Here is a 17,477-nt window from a genome sequence, read left to right as displayed (position 1 = left end):
CAAGAAATTTTAAGAGGTTTCAACAAGCCTCGTCTCTCTCGGTCGTATTCGGTTGCAAGTGTGTGAACGGACCTTAACTCTGATTTCTGTCGACTGAAGGGCGCCTTCGGAGGGACGCGGGAGGCGGCAGAGTTGACCGCCTACCAAGCACCTGCGTCTCCCACGATCCATACGCCTGTTCGAATGCGTCGCGTGTCAAGACCTTATGAGCAGTCTTGTACATGTTCCTCGAAAGAAGCAATCGATTACAATGACAATTACACTCGATTAAGAAGTTTTGAATTGGACTACTTGATTACTCGAAAAGAAAAGTACCCAAGAAAAACGTTACTTGGAAAAAAATACCTGTTACATTACCGATTACTTCAAATTTTGAAAACGACACATTTTTCTGTCGGTTTGAAACGGGTCTTTCGTACTGTACATTATTATATTAAAATCCCAGTATTCTAGGCAACTTATCTTCTTCATCCACCGATTTCTCGTCAAATTATCCTCTTTTCGGAGACTTCATTCGAGAATTCCTTCGCAGAAAAGTCGTATAAACAAAGGGCTGCTTTAGAAACGTGAGGGCAAAATAGTAAAGGTTAGAAGTAATTTCAGTGCATCCAAAAGTAATTAGATTACTCTTGTGATTACTTCCCAAACGCTGTAAGTAAATTATAAAAAATTACTCCAACATATATTTGAATATAAGTAATTTGATTAATCTTATTGAGTAGCGTGCATGTCTGCCCAATAGGTACCCGTGTTTTCGGGGTTTATTTTCCTTCGATTTGAGAGGATTTATCTTTTGCGACATATTCGGCGTTTTTTGCGTCAATTTTAGGGTGTCGAAGAACAAATCGGCTTTTATCGGGGATCATATGCGCCGAAGAAAAGCAAAGTACGTGTATGGGATTACCACCCTCCGAGGACATGCGCAGGACCCGAACACTTAAAGGGGCGATGCAACAATTTTTGTACTTTGCGTGAATACCGCTTAGAACGGATCCCTGACATTAATGACCTATGAAACACGCGTTCGTTTTTCACCCCCCGCAATAGAAGCCCCAAAAAAAAATTAAAGAAAAACGAGCAGCGTTCACCCCCTCAGCTCGCAGCCAGAACAAGCGGCCACGTGATCTGGAGCCGATGATATGCCGCCAATGTAGATCATAGCCACGCGCTGGGGTTGGCAAAGCACAGGGCACGCGCTGAGTTCCAGATATTGTTATGGCTCGGCTATTGTCGTCGTTGCAGCGATTGGACACGGGCCACTACCCGCATGCTTCTCGGGCTAGTAATTATCACGAGCCCAAATCGAGTGCCCACGCAATGCTCGGGTCCAATCTATGAACAGCATTTAAATATCGTCATATGGGTGTACTGCAATCCCCACGTTACGTCATCAAATTTTGCAAAGAGATTGAATGAAAATGATCGCTTTTGTCTTTGAAATTACACCGCAACAAAGGAGTTTCTTGGCCAGCGGAGTTGCGTCCGAGTATCCTTGACTCCCACTAGTGCCAGTAAGCTCGTGTATAGTGAAAAACATTCTAACTGAATATCGTTGCACAGCTCCTTTAGGCGTCCTAATACCCCTGAGAGAAGGAAACGAGGCCAGGGCTGTGGTTCCCGAAGAAGCTAACATTTTTGCGGACAGTTCAGTGCGAATTGCGTTTTAGGTTAGCACAAAAAAATAAAGCTGTAGGAAAATATTTCTTACTATAAAACTCTTTTTTTTGTTTCTATTCAAGAATAGCTACAATTCAGGGTTTTCGATTTTGAATCGATTTTGATATAACGTACTCGGCGTAATTTTTTGGGGTTTTATCGGTAAGTAAAATGTAAATCGTTGTGTGTGTGTGTGTGTTCATACACCTTAAACTTAGTCTACCTCAACGGGCGACTTGTCTCTCAGCTTTAGATTAGCAATTGAGCCAGTACAGTACAATCACTAGCCTGGGATCTTTAACGTGCACCATGCAGTGGTGATACACGACCGCACGCCAGGACGATGCTCGTTCAGATTGAATTGGGCAGGGCGTGGGGGATTTAGCCAAGGATCCCCTGGGTTCCGCAACGCGAGCTTTCGCTCCACACGCTCCGAGCTGGTGTGCGCTAGCCTACTCGGCCACCTATTCCCCAGGTTTTATCGGAATTCACTAAAAACACGGAGCTCCAGCACAACAATGGTTTTCGGTGCATTTAAGAAAACCTAAGCGCCGATTTATCAAGCGGATTTAAGGTTGCAGGGCACGGGCTTGTGCGATCATTAAAGGGGCACTGACATCCCAAAGGTCGTATTTATTTTTATTGTCTAAAACGATGCAAGTTGCAGCCATAGACACGCAAAAAAAACCGCATCGCGAAAAAAAATTTTCCCGCGCGCACGCGCGCCTTTTTATTTTTGGCGTTTGATTTTCCCGCCTCTCGCCTCCTCGCTTCTTTTGATCGGTGACGTCAAAAATCAGGAAATTTAGAAGCTTTGTAGGCGGCATCTCTATAACATTTAATGACGGCAATCCTAAAACATGTTTTTTAACGCAATTGCGAACGCACTACGGCCCTTCTTTTTGAAATACCAAAAATCGGGAGTTCGTTGTGGTGCCGTCTCCTGGATTTGTATCCTCCAACGGAAAACAGGCGACACCGCTCAAAACCGGTCCGCCGCAACGCCGGCGCTAGCCGGCGCTCGTTCCTTTCCTCCTCGCTTTGGGTCGCCATGGCAACAGCAGTTAGTGGTGACAGGAAAGGGGACTCTCAGGTCTCCGCAATTTTTGACGTCAAGGCACCGGCGCCGATCGCGCGGGAACTTCGAATTCGGCATTTGGAAATTGTTTTTTTACTTCACGAATACTGAATTCCCAAATTTCAAATTTTGAGGGTAATGTCCCGGCATCGTTTTCGACCGTTTCGGATAATAAAAAAAAAATATGATTTTGATGTGTCAGTGCCCCTTTAAACTTCAGGCTCTACGGCGTCGATTTCGATTTTGGCGAGTCTAGCGATACGTTGTTTACATGGTTTTTTTTCTTTAATTTACAGGAACACCCGACAAGCTTTTCTCTTGGTTTGCTAATATAGTAGCCATTGTCGTCATATTATAAAAAAAAAAAGCTTCGTTGTTATGGATATATTGTTAAACGATATATAGATAATATTATTACGCAAAACTTGCTCGCCGGATTTGTTTTCCTTAATTACGATATTATTTCTTATTCTTTGCCAAAAATACTAAGCGCGATGACGCGTAGCTGAGCACTTCGCAATAGCGATATTCCAATTTATATGTATTTTAGTAATAAGAATTTCCTTTTTTTGGACACGTAGTTTATCTTTGAAAACCCGAATAAAATAAAACGTAGTAAGATGGGGTCATGATATTTAGACTGGAATATTTTTATCCTTGACTGCCTATTTACCGTGTGGGTTTACCTCGCAAGTCAGCCTTTTGGTTGTGACATGTTAAGAAGATGAGTCAGGTTTTGGTTGCCTTTGAACAGCTTGAACGTAACGCGTCTGAAAAATATTAACAAAAATGCTTGGTAGCCTTAACAACTTCTAGTGCTATTTTTCTTCTCTTGTGTAATACCTATTCCTGAAGATGACCATGTTTCGAAGATTAATGAAAAAAATTTTAGAGTGCAGGCAAACTTGTGTATATTGTGCATAAAACGGTATGTGCACTATTGTTTTCTGTTTTTTGTCATCTTATTATTTTTATTGTTCTCTAGCAGCCTCAGAGTTACCATCATGTTCCAGGTGATGTCTGTCAGCGAGGCTGCTTCGCAATCCCGTTCCTATGTTAAAGCACAGTCCTTGTCCTATAACTTGAGGCATCAGTCCTTAGTTCGGTCAGGAGTATAAGATTTGACAAAAAGGAGATAAGGTTTGATAAATGGCTTGAACCATTTTGCGGTACGCTCTCCCACACTCTTCCGTCTTATAAACGTTAACATCCTTCTGTGTTATTTTTGTGAGACATTTTGTCTTCATTGCGTAGTCGTTAATGAAAGCTCTAAGGGGTCCAGCAACTTGAGCTACACTGGGATAAAGTGTACGTTATGTGGCTTAGGTGCGGTTACGAAATTCGTGCAACAGACTCATCTTTTGTAATTCTTGTAGAGCCTGGGGCTGGACGAACTCGCTCTTTTTAGAATTAACCTTTTGCTTTCCGGAGCTAAGTGCTGACATGGCTTGTGAGTAATGTTGTTCCTGTTTATTCTTTGTTTCGGTGTCGAGAATTATGTCGTACGTGTACAGCTGGTTTGTGATCTTATGATGATGCCAGAGGGAGGCGGTTCAATTTCCACAGGTCGAAAGGAAATGCGAAGGCTTAATACAACTTTTTTTTTTTTTTTTTTTGTTGAGGAACGTTTCAAAAATATTCTGCAGAGATCAATGCGCGAAAGTATCGGCACTGTCGTTACATTGATAATGGTCTTGGTTCGAGGCATTGAAAAATAAATTACCTCAGCCTGCTCTTCTCGTTTGAAGAGCGACAGCCCGTGCAGCTTGAAGGTTCGTCTTCAGTAGGTGCAATGCGGGTAGGTGTCGTAAGCGAAAGCACAAAAGGTCAATTCATGTCAGCCTCAAGCACATCTTGTAAAACCTGTTTGAGCTGCACCTTCTTCTATCTAGTCATGTTGTAGGGCTCACACACCATTGTTTTCTCACTAAGATTGAAGGAGACCCTGATTTCTTCAGTAGCTGGAGAGTTGCTGCAAAAACAGCTCTGAAAAGGTCAGAGCATGTTTAAGCTCCGAATTTTCACAGCTGCAGTAAAAGATTCTGCTGAGCATCTGAGTGTGTCTTGTAAACCAAAAATATGCCGTCGCCCTTTCTTTTTCCGACGTCTCTCCATCATTCTAGTAGTTGCTTCTTTTGCGCCATTTCAAGTCTGGCCGGGAGAGTAGGCACTTGTATTCTACTCCATTAATAACCAGCGCCACTCTATCACTAACAAGCGCCAACCGTTACAAAAATGTCGTATCTGGACTCAATTAAAAAAAATGCAGATATGTATATATGAGGAATTTGGGAGATATGGCCAGATACACATACAAGGTTCACATATTGCCCTATATAGATATCTGGTCATATCTGCCCAATTTCTTAAATGCCCATATCTGGGCCACTTTATATATTCCTAAACTTGGACCTGGCAAATAAATATGTATCAGCCCCATATATCTAAATCTTATATGTGATGCTACTTGCAGTTTTTTAGCTTCGCGATGATTTGGAGCGTATACCGCTATTGGTTCGCTTCAGCTTTGCGGAAGACAAATATAAATGAGTTGCTATCTACAGATCGAAAATAATTCATTTTATCAGCAGATACAGGATATATACTAATGCAAATCACGTCTTTGCATGTCTTTCCGGAAGTAATTGAAAAGTAATCAAGTAAAGTAACTAAGTACTTAATCGATGTATTTTTACAGTTAGTAATTCGTAACAGTGATTCGTTAGTTTTACGGTCAAGTAATTGTAATTAATTATTCTTTTTGAAGTAACGGGCACAAGTCTGCGTGAGTCCAACCCGGCACACAAATGCACACAGGCAAAGACACTATTGTTTGCCAAAAGCAATATCAAACGACGAGGTCACCACCGCGCTCTGGACGTGATGAAATAATGAATCCATGAAATGAAATGTGAAAAAAAAAAACTCAAAATTATAAAAATGCGAAGATATGGCGCGTCCCTATGGCACAGACATAACATAGGCAAGAAAGCATGCTGATCGCTCCTGTAACATTTTTCTTGCTTCTGCTTTGGGAATCAATTCGGTGGCGAGCGGCTGTTGGGACTACAGGTCAGAGCCAGCATGACCTGCACTTGACAGCGACTGAGTGTGTGAGCTGCCGTCAGACGGCGCTTGAACGCAGTCTTGGTTAAGTTAGTTTAAAAAAAGTAATTAGTTGCAGTTACAGATAATTTGTCAAAAATGTATTTAAGTTACAGTTATTTCATAAAAACTTAGTTACTTTCAAAGCACTTTCGTTTTTTTTAAATTTAACTATGAAGATATTGATGAACGCACACGATGACTATGATTTATATTTATTTGCAACTCAGAAAACTTTCACTTCACTTTTTGAAATATATATTATTGCCGTCGCGCGACTTTGTTGAATCAAACCGTTTGCAGCTTCAATACATAATGGACTAAATAATAAATTATTTATTTTACGTAACGCAGCCGCAAATACTTTACAAAGTTATCACCCCTTAACTTTCCCGATGCACATCCTTTTCCATGCTAAGGATGCGCTCAACGGATGAGCTAGAGGGCAGTGCAGTATTCAGGGTTAGAAAGCTTTCTTAATGGTGGAAAGTCGTTGAGGCTGCACAGCGCTGTCGAGGTTTCAGCCTTCCATCGTTCCGTCTCCATGCGTAGCGGTAATGTCCAGATATGAAAGTCGAACCTCACTTCGAGGTGCTTGTGAAGGTTGGAGGAAGAGGACTTCCCGGCTGCGTATACTCTTTTGCTGTGTTTGCAGCGAACACTGAAGTTAAGTAAAATTTGGGAATTTTACGTGCCAAACCAACGACGGGCATCTGGCACGCCCCAGTGGAGGACTGATTATTAATTTAGACCCCCTGGGGATCTTTTGACGTGCAACCGAAAGCTCGGTTACCCGGCGCCTTCTCCGCAATTAGCCTCCGTCAGATTGCGGGCACCTCGGCCGGGATTCGAACCCGCCACATGGGGATCCGTAGGCGCGAGCACTGAAGTTATCGCCACTGTAGTTGAGAAGGTCAAAGTGCAGTTGACAGCCGGGCCACGGTTGCAATTATAATTGCATTATAATCATAACCTTAAAATGTAGGCCATTCACCCTTGTTGGTGTTAGACTGGTGGCAGCTGATGAAACCCGTTTGCTCTACTAACGTTCAACTCCTGCCAGGGCCCGTTTTCTCGAACGCAAACCGTGGTTTAAAGTTAACTATTGTCCCTAGAACGGGGAATTTTAGGTCACGTGACTGGGCGAGCAGGGGCGCCGAGGGAGAAGCAGTACCTACAAGCAAAATGGCCGCGACGCCGCTTAATGAGGGCTAATAGTTCTGCTTGGTTCTGCCGAACATTCATTTCGATCCGGCTGTTATATTAATGACGCACCATCAACCTATTAGCACGTCAAGCAAAGCGGTAGTTCAGAGGGACAACTAAGCTAAGCGACGGCATCATTCCGCGAACGCATCACTCTTCACCAGTCCGGGACCCAGGGGTGCTATGTTGCGCTTTTTGCACTCCCAGGAGACTTGGAAGAAGGAAGTGACGTCAACGACTAGAGCAAATGCAGATTGGATGTTGACAGAAGAAAACAAAATCAACATCCAATCTGCATTTGCTGTGTTGTTGACGTCACTTCCCTCTCCCTAGTCTCCTGGGAGTGCAAAAAGCGCAACATAGCCCCCCAGGACATATGACGGTACATCAGCCTTGCAAGTGTTTTTATGGTGAGTAAAAAATGTTTTGCGAACAAGCGTTGGTATACGAACAGGTTTAATTTGTTACACTATGCACGCCAACTCGCGAGCAGCGATTACTTTCCGGAGAAAGGGGGTTATCTTCGATAAAGTCTTCGTTCCGAGTGAACAGCTGGGACATTGTACCGTTTTGTTTTTTTTTGTTTTGTTTTTTGTTCGCAGTGCGCCGACAGTATGCCGACAGCATCGAGGTTTCTACATATCCCCGGTGGCCAGCAATTCAACGGTGACGAGAACCTTGGCTTTACGCTGAAGCAGTGCCGCTGCGTCTGGTTCTGACCGCGACGGTCGGTCGATGCATCCACCAATGGAAAAGATAGTACAAGCGCGGTATACAAATCAACCTTGCCGATGTCATCTGCAGAAGTCGCAGAAACGAGAAATAAACAAACACCTACCACAAAGAAAGTTGACGAGATCATCCTTTCGCTTTTTTTTTCCGTTTTTAAAAGAGATATTAGGATTATCTTGAGTCTTATTGCGATATATAGCAAAACGCAGGTGTGCCGGTAGAGAAACCAAGGTAGCAGACGATAGTGTCCTGTCCGCAAACGTCGGTTGAAAATGAACCAAGCGTCAGTATCGAGTGCTTGCGAACAGAGGCAAAAAATTATGACATTAGAAGAGAGATTAAAGTTAATTCGGGAAGTTGGGGCAAGAAGGGAACAAATTATGGGAAAATTCGGTCCTGCAGTAACTGCACACACGAGACAGCAGGCGTGGCTCGACATTGCCGATGCAATGAATGAGCAGGGAGCTCAGAGGACCGCAAAGCAGCTGAAGGAGGCGTGGCAAAACCTCCTGAAAAAATGCAGAAAGGTCTACAGCGCCTACAAGAAGCATGAAGGGCGCACAGATGAGTCGGAGGAATTTGCATATTTCGAAAAACAAACTAGTTTTCAATTGTTCGCTTTAAAGATGAGTGGGGGGGGGGGGGGGGGGGGGGCAGGTACACAAAAAATAAACAGAACCTTTTCTGCCATGGATTATAATGCCGTGTTAACATTTAATTTTTTTATGGCATGACTGATGACAGATATAAAAGTGAGTGTTGACGTGTAAGTTTCCACTACATTCCTGTCCCTGTTCGAAAACAGTAATAAAATCAAGAGGCAACATCTCAAAACAATTTATTGAAATTTCCTTTAACCATGTTTTAGTAACCGAGACACACATGAAACAGCAGAAAGTGTGGTAGACCTGAGACAGAGGAGATCAAAATGTTGAAAGCACACCACCTAAACTGTGCCTTTCTGTTGTTTTTAAGAAAACAGTCCTAAAACTTGGGGCATAGTTGTTCGTCGAACACGTCGCTGAATACCCTACACTACTGCATCCTCAAGGCACACAGAAAGCACTATGTACAAGGTTTACTGCAGCACAATTGCACGCAGCGATGTGCATGTTGGAAGGTCACTGTTGCGAGATCACTCCACTGCAATGTTAAGAAGTTACATTTCTGCCACACAGTATAAATTACTATGCTTTCATTTGATGCTTCATAATGCCGTTGGATTTCTGCTGTTTATATTCTAGCTTGGTAGTTGGTTATTGATCCCCCTCCACTCTGCAATGCCTCTGGGGCCCGGGTGACTACGGAATGAAAATAATGTGCATTCATTTGGTAGGTGCCGGCCCGAACCCCCATGAACTGACGCCCCTAATTCAGGCAGTTCTCGACGTGATCGGCGTCGACTCGCCGAACCTGTGTGGGCTCGATGTCATTGAGGGTGACACGGAAGAGTGAGTGGATTACTCTTACATCAGTCTGTATGACAAGTCAACAGCACTGGGTGCCGGGCATGCAGAACAGCTCTGTTATTAATGGTGGGACCCTAAGAAACTGGTGTGAGAACAGGGAGATTGTAAAAATTGTCATAGTGCCATACACACAATATCTAATTGGAAATCAGCGCACTTTCATGTATCACTACTGCGTGATGCAGGTTAGGGATAGGGAGCCCAGGCTAGCGGACATACTGCACTGCCTTTGGGTAACTTATGACAAGCATGTAATCATGAATTTCTCTTCATTTTACTCATACGGCTGCATAATTGCTCTACAAACAACCTGCAAAAAAACACACACAGAAGGATATGCAGCAAAATCTGCTCATTACTAACATAGCTAACAACGAGACAACAGAACTACCGATGTACCAAAGCCAGATATCCAAACAAAGAAGAGTTGTAGTACACTTTTTGATCGTTGAAGGAATGCAAGGTGGTGATATTTAGTTCTAACCGCTTAACCAACAGGTGCAACATGTAAGACAATATGCTTCCTTTTGAAAAAAAAAATAGAGGTACACCCGTGTTGTTACGCATGAGTGAACAAACTCATTGTTTATGCTGTGACGAACTAGTGCGGAACGCAAAAAGGAAAGAGGTAGCGTTGATGGCATCAGTTATCGGTTTAACAGGAGGGTCGAAAGCCATAGCGAGATTGACTGTATACATAGCCAAGCGAAGACTTTCTTGCAGCATCGTGGATTTCGTAAACAACGAGACTTGAATGTTTGGTTTCACAACATCCTTAGGTGAAATAAACGGCAAGGTTAAGAAATTTATAAGAAAGCTAAAGGTAATGAAATACTGAAAGTTGCAACCGGTACAAGGAATATTACCGTAATATCCCGAGAGACGATTCATCCCCAACAGATAGCCCATCCTGATTTGTAGCAGGACTTTCTATTTTTCAATGGCTCAAGTTGAGCTACCTTGTGAACACCGAATGTTAGCCTACCCCTTATTTTTACCTAATGTGCTCTCAGTTTTGGGTGGGCAATTTCTCGGGATATTATGAGCATTATGTGTGTGGTCCACTCGGAGATGCTTGAAGCATCAGAGAGTTTCTATTCTACAGTTAAGTACACTGTGGCAAAATTCAAGCATAATGTCGGGGTTACAGACACTGTATGTTATACGTATGTTGCCTGCACAGTTCTAATAACTACAGCAAATGACTTCCTGCATATCCATTTGTCACAGCGATAGCTTGAGGCAAACGGCAGCGCCGCAGCCTCGGGCGTCAGGAAGCGGCCAAAGGGTGGCAGCAGCAGAAGAGTGGGCAGCAGCTCCCCGTGTCTTGCAGACGAGACGTTGGTGCCGGGAAGCTGCGCAGAGGTATCAGCAGCAAGCTGAGGACCAGCAGCAGATGGAGGCGGAGAACCTCCTGTTGGATAGGGAGGCAACAAAAAGAGCAATAGATGCCTCCAATGCGCAAATCGCTGCAGCAGATGCTGCTAAACAGTATTACACTGAAATGCTAAGGCTACAAACCTTGCAGGCTGAACTTCAAATTGAGCTTTTGAAAAAACAATTGGGAAAGGAGTAATCAGAACAGACCAAGGGGGGGGGGGGGGGGCATTAAGTTTTACTAATTTTTTTTTTTTTTTTTAGATTGACGAAGCAAGGGCGGATGTGAAATAATAAAGTACATTTTGAAATGCAAGGATTTGTGAAAACCTCAGTATGTTATGGGGTAGTCGTCCCTGGAGAAAAACACTCGACCCTATGCGACAGCCAGTAAGATGGTGCAAGTAATTTAAACGAATAATTAAATATTTTTATCACCTCCTCAGTATTCCAGAGTACCACATTGGTATCCGACACCAGCGACAATCTAACCAGCTGAGTTTCCATACATGTGCGCAAGCCTGTCGACACGTCAAAAATATCATTGTTGGGCACTAAGGAAAGAAGCTTAACAATTCGACCCTGCACAAAACAAAACAGCAAGTAAGCAAATAACCTAGGAAGTGCCTGCACGGCGCAAACAGTGATTATGTGTTTAAATGCATGGTTACTGGTGTGACCACTCGGTGTGCCTGATTTGTTCGAGGAGAGTGTGTCGCGGAATTTACACCGTTCAGGAACTCTGTACTCTCTTTGTTCACTTCCCGAAGTAAACAGGCATTACCATAATTCAACATTGTTCGACAGCGATTTTATACACCCTTAACTCTTTTACTAAGTGAAATAACCAATGACAGAATTATTCCTCTTATGTACATGACCCATTAGTGGCTGTTATAATCAGGCCACTACTGTGACGCATACAGGTTGACTCCTCTCACCTGTAGAATACTTTTAAATATGGTAATAATGGTACAAACTTATAGGACAGAGGCGCAATAAAATGAAATGGTATTATTTTTAAGGCTATTATTTCGCTCACCCCTATAATTACTCGCACTGAGGACATTGATGTTCGCGTAGCCTGTAGTACGAAGACAAGCACGATGACCAACACACAGAAGTGGGCCGAAGCTTTTCGCACAAACGCCGCACGCACTGTTGACCGAGGCACACAACAGCAATATATTGCAGGACTTTTGCGTATGTGGTTCCATGGGTCATGCAGCAATTTCACTGTTAAACGCAGTTGCAATTATGCTGCTTCACCAACTCTAACCTTTTACAATGAGGTACGCTGCAAGCGAAACTGGATGAGGCGAGAATGATTCTGATCCGTGCCTGCAATGCTGTTCAGAAGAGTTACCTTGTTTGGACACCGCCACATTACATCTTAAGTGCTTGTCATTGTTGCAACCAACAAAAAACATGCTGCAATGAAGAGGGTTTGCGAGACAATATGGTTTGCAATGCTTGAGGCACTCTTTCTGCTATAATGTTCGGAATCAGGAAAGGGTACAGACGTCTTCAATATGAGGGTGGACGCCTGAGCGGCATAGGACGGGCGCTGCATCGCCTCCAAGCGACGCTTTTGCAAATAAAAGTGGATAGCAGTCGCAGCACATATCTGCTTGCTCTAATATCTGCCAACACTTCCATTCTTTTGCAACAAGTGAATTCCGCAAAGCCTGTTTACCCTCGTATTGAAACCATACATGAAGAGTGCTTAATAAAGATTTAAAATATCTATGTTCTTTAAGGAATATGTTGGGGTTGGTCCAGCCCCTTATATTAGCTGCTGGTAAACCCACGGTCAAAAGATGCCACGAAGCATTCAAGAAAATTTATTATATGAAATCGCGTGCCACATTCAACTTGTTATTAGGGTTATCCATTTACGGAGCCTGGTAAACACACAGAGAGGACAATATCTCTGTATGTTTCTCGCATTAAAAAAATATCAGTTTGAATTGAAAAGACCACATACCCACATACCTACGCTCAACAGAAGAACTGGTCGACAAGGGCACGCCGGGCCTCGCTGCTGTCTCCACGGCCGGCTGCCATGGGCTCCACAGGAACCTCAGGCGGGATGACAGTCTCTGGCATCGCGCAGGGGTATCTCTTGGCGAGATTGTGGAGCACTCAGCATGCCACGATGATGTCGCAGCATCTGCTTGGCTCCATGCGCAGCTCGGCGTGCAGGCAGTGGAACCTGCGCTTCAGCTGGCCTATTGTCCTGCGTGCATCATATGGACAGAATGAGTATTATTTATTTAAATTACACTAATATATTAGGGCTGAGACTACTTCATACTTTCTGAATGCTGTAGCCTACCGAAAACCCGGCAATCATTTCTTATCATTGCCCAGATATATAACAGTATGTTTACATGTACACCATATTAAACTTCCCTCGACAAATGTTCCTCATAGCTGAGTGTAAGCGAAACACAGTTTCATACAAACAGTCGTTAACATTAGCAGTCCGAAGATGTCTGTCAACGACTTCCCTATAGCAACACGAGCCCGGTGCAATTTGTCACATTTTTACGGCGAGTCCCAGCAGTGTGGAGTATTTTAGAATGTATGACAAGTAGGCGTGTAATTTCTGTAAAGGTGGGGCCGGAAAAAAAAAACACGGCTTTTCATTTGTATCTTTTTGCTCTTCTGTATCCAGGTTGAACCAAAATATTGCCTTTCACACGTATGTAACAAATCCTGCCCCTAACGAACGAACAATGTGATATGTTCTCCAAAAAATATGTTGGAGAATATTTCACGTTTTTGTTTTTTGATACTATGCATGCGTTTTGCGTGTCTGCTTTTTATGCAACACTGCATATATGTGTCTACAGTGCACCCTTATGCAGGCCCTCGGGCTGTATAGGGGCACTGGAAAGTACAATAAATAAATATATATTCTTGGGATAGTATTTTCTTTCTTCTCTCTTTAGGTTCCGTGCAACCACTGTTTTCTGCTTGGTCTAGAGAACACAAAACTGTATGTAGGGGCGTTACAATTAACAGTGTCTTCTGTGCTATGACAACAAAACGTTACGTTGTCTAGTGGCATTCTTTTCAATATAGCAGCCCAGTAACCCACCACGATGCGTGACCTTGTCTTACCTTTCAACAATACTCCTTGTCGTGGTGTGTGCAGTGTTGTACCTCACTTCTGCTGCTGATGATGGCGACAGGAAGGGCGTCATCAGCCACGGCTGGCAGGTGTAGCCGCTGTCGCCGAGCAATAGGCCATCGTAGACGCCATCGGCCAGCTTGACTGATAGTGTGCTCTCGGTGAAAATCCGGGAGTCCTGCGTGCTTCCTGGCCATCTCGCAACCACATTGCGTATGCGGCAGGACGCGTCAACTACCACCTGTACGTTGATGGAATGGTACAGGTGGCGGTTCACGTACACCTCCTCGTGCACGCGCGGTCCCTGGATTCGAATGTGGGTGCCATCAACAGCACCCACGACACAAGGGAACCCGGCAACGTCAAAGAACTGCTCCTGCAAGGCAGCACTCTCTGCGACGTCAGGCCACCTGCATTGCCAATACATTCACAAGTTAATTTACAGCACAATACCCTAGCATGCACATTAATGCAAAGTTTAGCCGACAACATTCGTTTTTTTCTATTTCAGTGTTCATCGTAAAAAAGAAATGTCGTAAATATCGCCAAATGCCTCAACAAAACAAAATGTTCTAGAAAAAAAAAAGTGGGCCCACACCGCGGATCGAACCCGTGTCCACTTATGTATGAAGCAAAATATTGCTTCATTACACCTTACCCCCTATGCACGGTATATGCCCCTATGCTATGCCATCTTTTTTTCTTTTTTTTTTAACCCTATGCTATGCCACCGCTTATAAAACACGTTGTAACCATTCGTGTTACAAGCTCCTTGCACTGACGTCACATCGCATACTTTTGAACACCACGTAAAAGGAAGAGAGGGAAACTGCCTTTGTAAGAATGTTGAGTAACGGGTTAATCTTCTCTAATCATCTGGCAGGAGAATAGCAACGCCTGTGCAAACCCGGGAGGCACAAAGGAGAATCCTGATAAGAGGGTAACTCCTTCTTCCCCTTTTCTCTGGAGGGCAGTTTCGCGTAGTGCGTATAGCCCTTTCCGGCCGAGGTGCACGACGGAGTGCGTATAGCTTTACTCATAACCAAACTCAACACAATCTGACTTTTCTTTTTTTGATTCGGAACGCTTAGGAACTCTTTACCGTATGAAGTCTTACCGTATGAAGTCCCTTGCACGACGTGCCAGAGCTACGGTGACCTGCCTCACGGACCGTGAAGCACTAGAGACTTGCACGTGGACGTAGTCGCCTGCAGTGATCCGGAAGTTGCCTGTGGCGTAGAATTGCAGAGCGACGATCACCTGCTGCTCTGCGGACAGGGCGCAGCTGCGACGCGTCGACCGCTCCAAGTCCGGGCGCAGCGTCTCCGCGAGAAACATAATTCCCGCGCGACCAAACCGGAATCGTTGCTGCAGCGCATCCTCGTCGAATTCTTCCAGCGGATCGAGGCGGTCCTGGAACACACGTTGTCGTCCCAGCATGACGACAGCGTACTGCGCGTACGCGCGGTCTCGTCGACGTCGACGCCTCGTCCCGTTCGACATCGTTTCCGTTATCAAAGTACAAATAGGTCCGCAAATCAGTTGTTAGTAAGTCCGCAGTCGGTCGGTGGGCTAATCGGTGGATCGGTTGGGCAAGCGGAAGAGAGGGCAAACAGTTGAGATCAGCAGGAACCGTAGAAACGTGCGTCGCAGGGAATAAAACCAGACTACAGCAGCGGCGTTGCCAGACTGGAAGGGACACGGGAAAGTTATGCGTTGTTTATGGCGAAACATATTGAAGGAAATGTTTCTTACGTTTTCAAATATTCGTCGACAAACTCTAGCATGGTAGCTAAAATTTCTTCATAGCATCTGAAGCAAATAAATTGGTCTTCAAGTACAACATTACTATATTTTGACTTAAAATACCATACTAGAGCGATAACAAGCAGCGGAAAGAGAGAATAAACAAAATGACTGGCTTGTTTCACCGATAGATGACGCATCTTACTGCCCAATCAAAAATAATTATTGTGGTTTTATATCCAGCCGTTTATTACAGTACCTAGGTACTTTTTCCTTCCTAGGTACCGTGGTTTACTAAAATGGGTTTACCATCGCTTCGAGAAAACCGGCCCTGGTTAGCTCAGTTGGTAGAGCGCTCCACTGAAAATGTAGAGGTCCCTGGTTCGATACCAGGACGAGGCGGATTTTTTTCGGTCGCGCACCAGTTACCTAGCTGTGTTCGGAGATTTGGGTTTGTCCTTTTTCCCTTTTGTTCCCCTTCTCTGGCGATTATGTTTGTCATTCTTGATTAGCTCAATTGCACTTTTGAATTAATCACATTATAACCATTGAGAAACTACTTTTATTGCAAATCACTATCATATTAACAATAATAATAAATCACTTCAATAATAATGTAAAAATTAAGAAAGGTGTAGCTTATCTTAAGTTTTATCCGAACAGAGTTAAATCTTTTTGGGCATCTTTTCTGTCTAAAACCGAAACTATCTCGTTTCCTTTGTCGTATTTGCTTATGTGTGCGTGTGCGCGCTTGCGTGTATATGTGCGCACATGTGCATGCGTCCGCGTGCGTGTTTTGTGCTTATGTGTGCGTGTGCGCACACGTGTGTTTGTGTGCATTTTATTGAACTGTGCCGGTACGAATCCTGGACACTGCAATCAACGCTAGTTTATTAATAATAATAACAAAACTTGTATTCAGGACACATTCATAAAGGCCGTTGATAATAATAATAACAATGTAAATAATTCCTCCTCTTTTTCTTCTTCTTGTTCTTTTTATTATTATAGTTCTTGTTATTATTCAAACATGTCAGCGTAAAGTCCACTGGTTCTTTGTGAACTCTACAATAAACACTGGTTGACCATTACTTCAGTTTTATTTTTGTAGGACATGATTTTGAAATATGCCAATCGATCACTTCTGCACATGGTGCGAACATCCGTTGCTCTCCTAATTTTAAAGCTTCGAACGTATCTCGAGAAGCCCGACACTATAATTGTCCCCAAAAAAAAGCAAATTCGATTACCAGTTCTTTTTTTAAGTTTTACAGCCCGTCTACCAGTTTAGTTAGCAGTTTCACGGTCTCAACGGACATTAAGATCAGTTTAGTGAGCAGTATGGCGACTTCATTTGTTTCAGTTTGTCAAATTTGTTTTTTATTTGAGCAGTATCGTCAGTTCAGCCGCAAGCTTGGCGAGTTCCGTTTCTCAGTTTACCCATTCTGGTCTTCATTTTTTCAGGTATTAGAACCTTAATTTACAATTTGGTCAGCTCAATAACCGTACGTACAGTTCAAATTCTGGTATAACTACTTAAGATTCATATAGTTTTTTTTTTCTTCTCAATTGGGCAGCCTTGGCAGGCGTCGTCGTATGAAGTCGCAGAAGGCTTAACAGTACAGCTATGAAGGCCCATTCAGCACTTGCGTTTCACTACGAAAGACTGAGACAAGACTGGTTTTTAAGCCTCTTGTGATAGATTACGCACATCCAAGCTGCCTCTTGATTTACCGTTTTGCTGTTAAAGCCGTAAAACAAATCTAAAACGAAGGAGCATGCATATTTTTTGTTTAAAGAGTTTTGCTCATACACATGTGAATATATTACATAATTGATGAAGAAATAATCTTATTCCGGTAGTTATTAAATGCTCCAGACAATAATACGTGAGCCATATTTACGAATCCACGCTTGTAAGTTTTTAATAAAATCCATGTCAAGAAAAGATAAGCTTTTTTTTTCCAGA

At 43.4% G+C, this 17,477-nt stretch overlaps 1 protein-coding gene across 1 annotated transcript; it reads right to left on the bottom strand.

Annotated features, from left to right (window-relative positions):
* Positions 1-13,795: 13,795 nt before the first annotated feature.
* Positions 13,796-15,350, bottom strand: LOC120847472 (putative nuclease HARBI1). Its single transcript, XM_040219252.1, has 3 exons — positions 14,880-15,350; positions 13,890-14,172; positions 13,796-13,807 (listed from the first exon to the last, which is right to left on the bottom strand). The coding sequence occupies exons 1-3, from the start codon at positions 15,263-15,265 to the stop codon at positions 13,796-13,798; spliced, it is 681 nt and encodes a 226-aa protein (XP_040075186.1). The 5' UTR covers positions 15,266-15,350.
* Between the last annotated feature and the right edge of the window lie 2,127 nt (positions 15,351-17,477).

The sequence above is a fragment of the Ixodes scapularis genome, unplaced genomic scaffold, assembly GCF_016920785.2.
Source record: "Ixodes scapularis isolate PalLabHiFi unplaced genomic scaffold, ASM1692078v2 PGA_scaffold3__209_contigs__length_174095766, whole genome shotgun sequence".
Classification (NCBI taxonomy): Eukaryota; Metazoa; Arthropoda; class Arachnida; order Ixodida; family Ixodidae; genus Ixodes; species Ixodes scapularis.
This window is presented reverse-complemented; position numbering and strand designations above follow the sequence as displayed.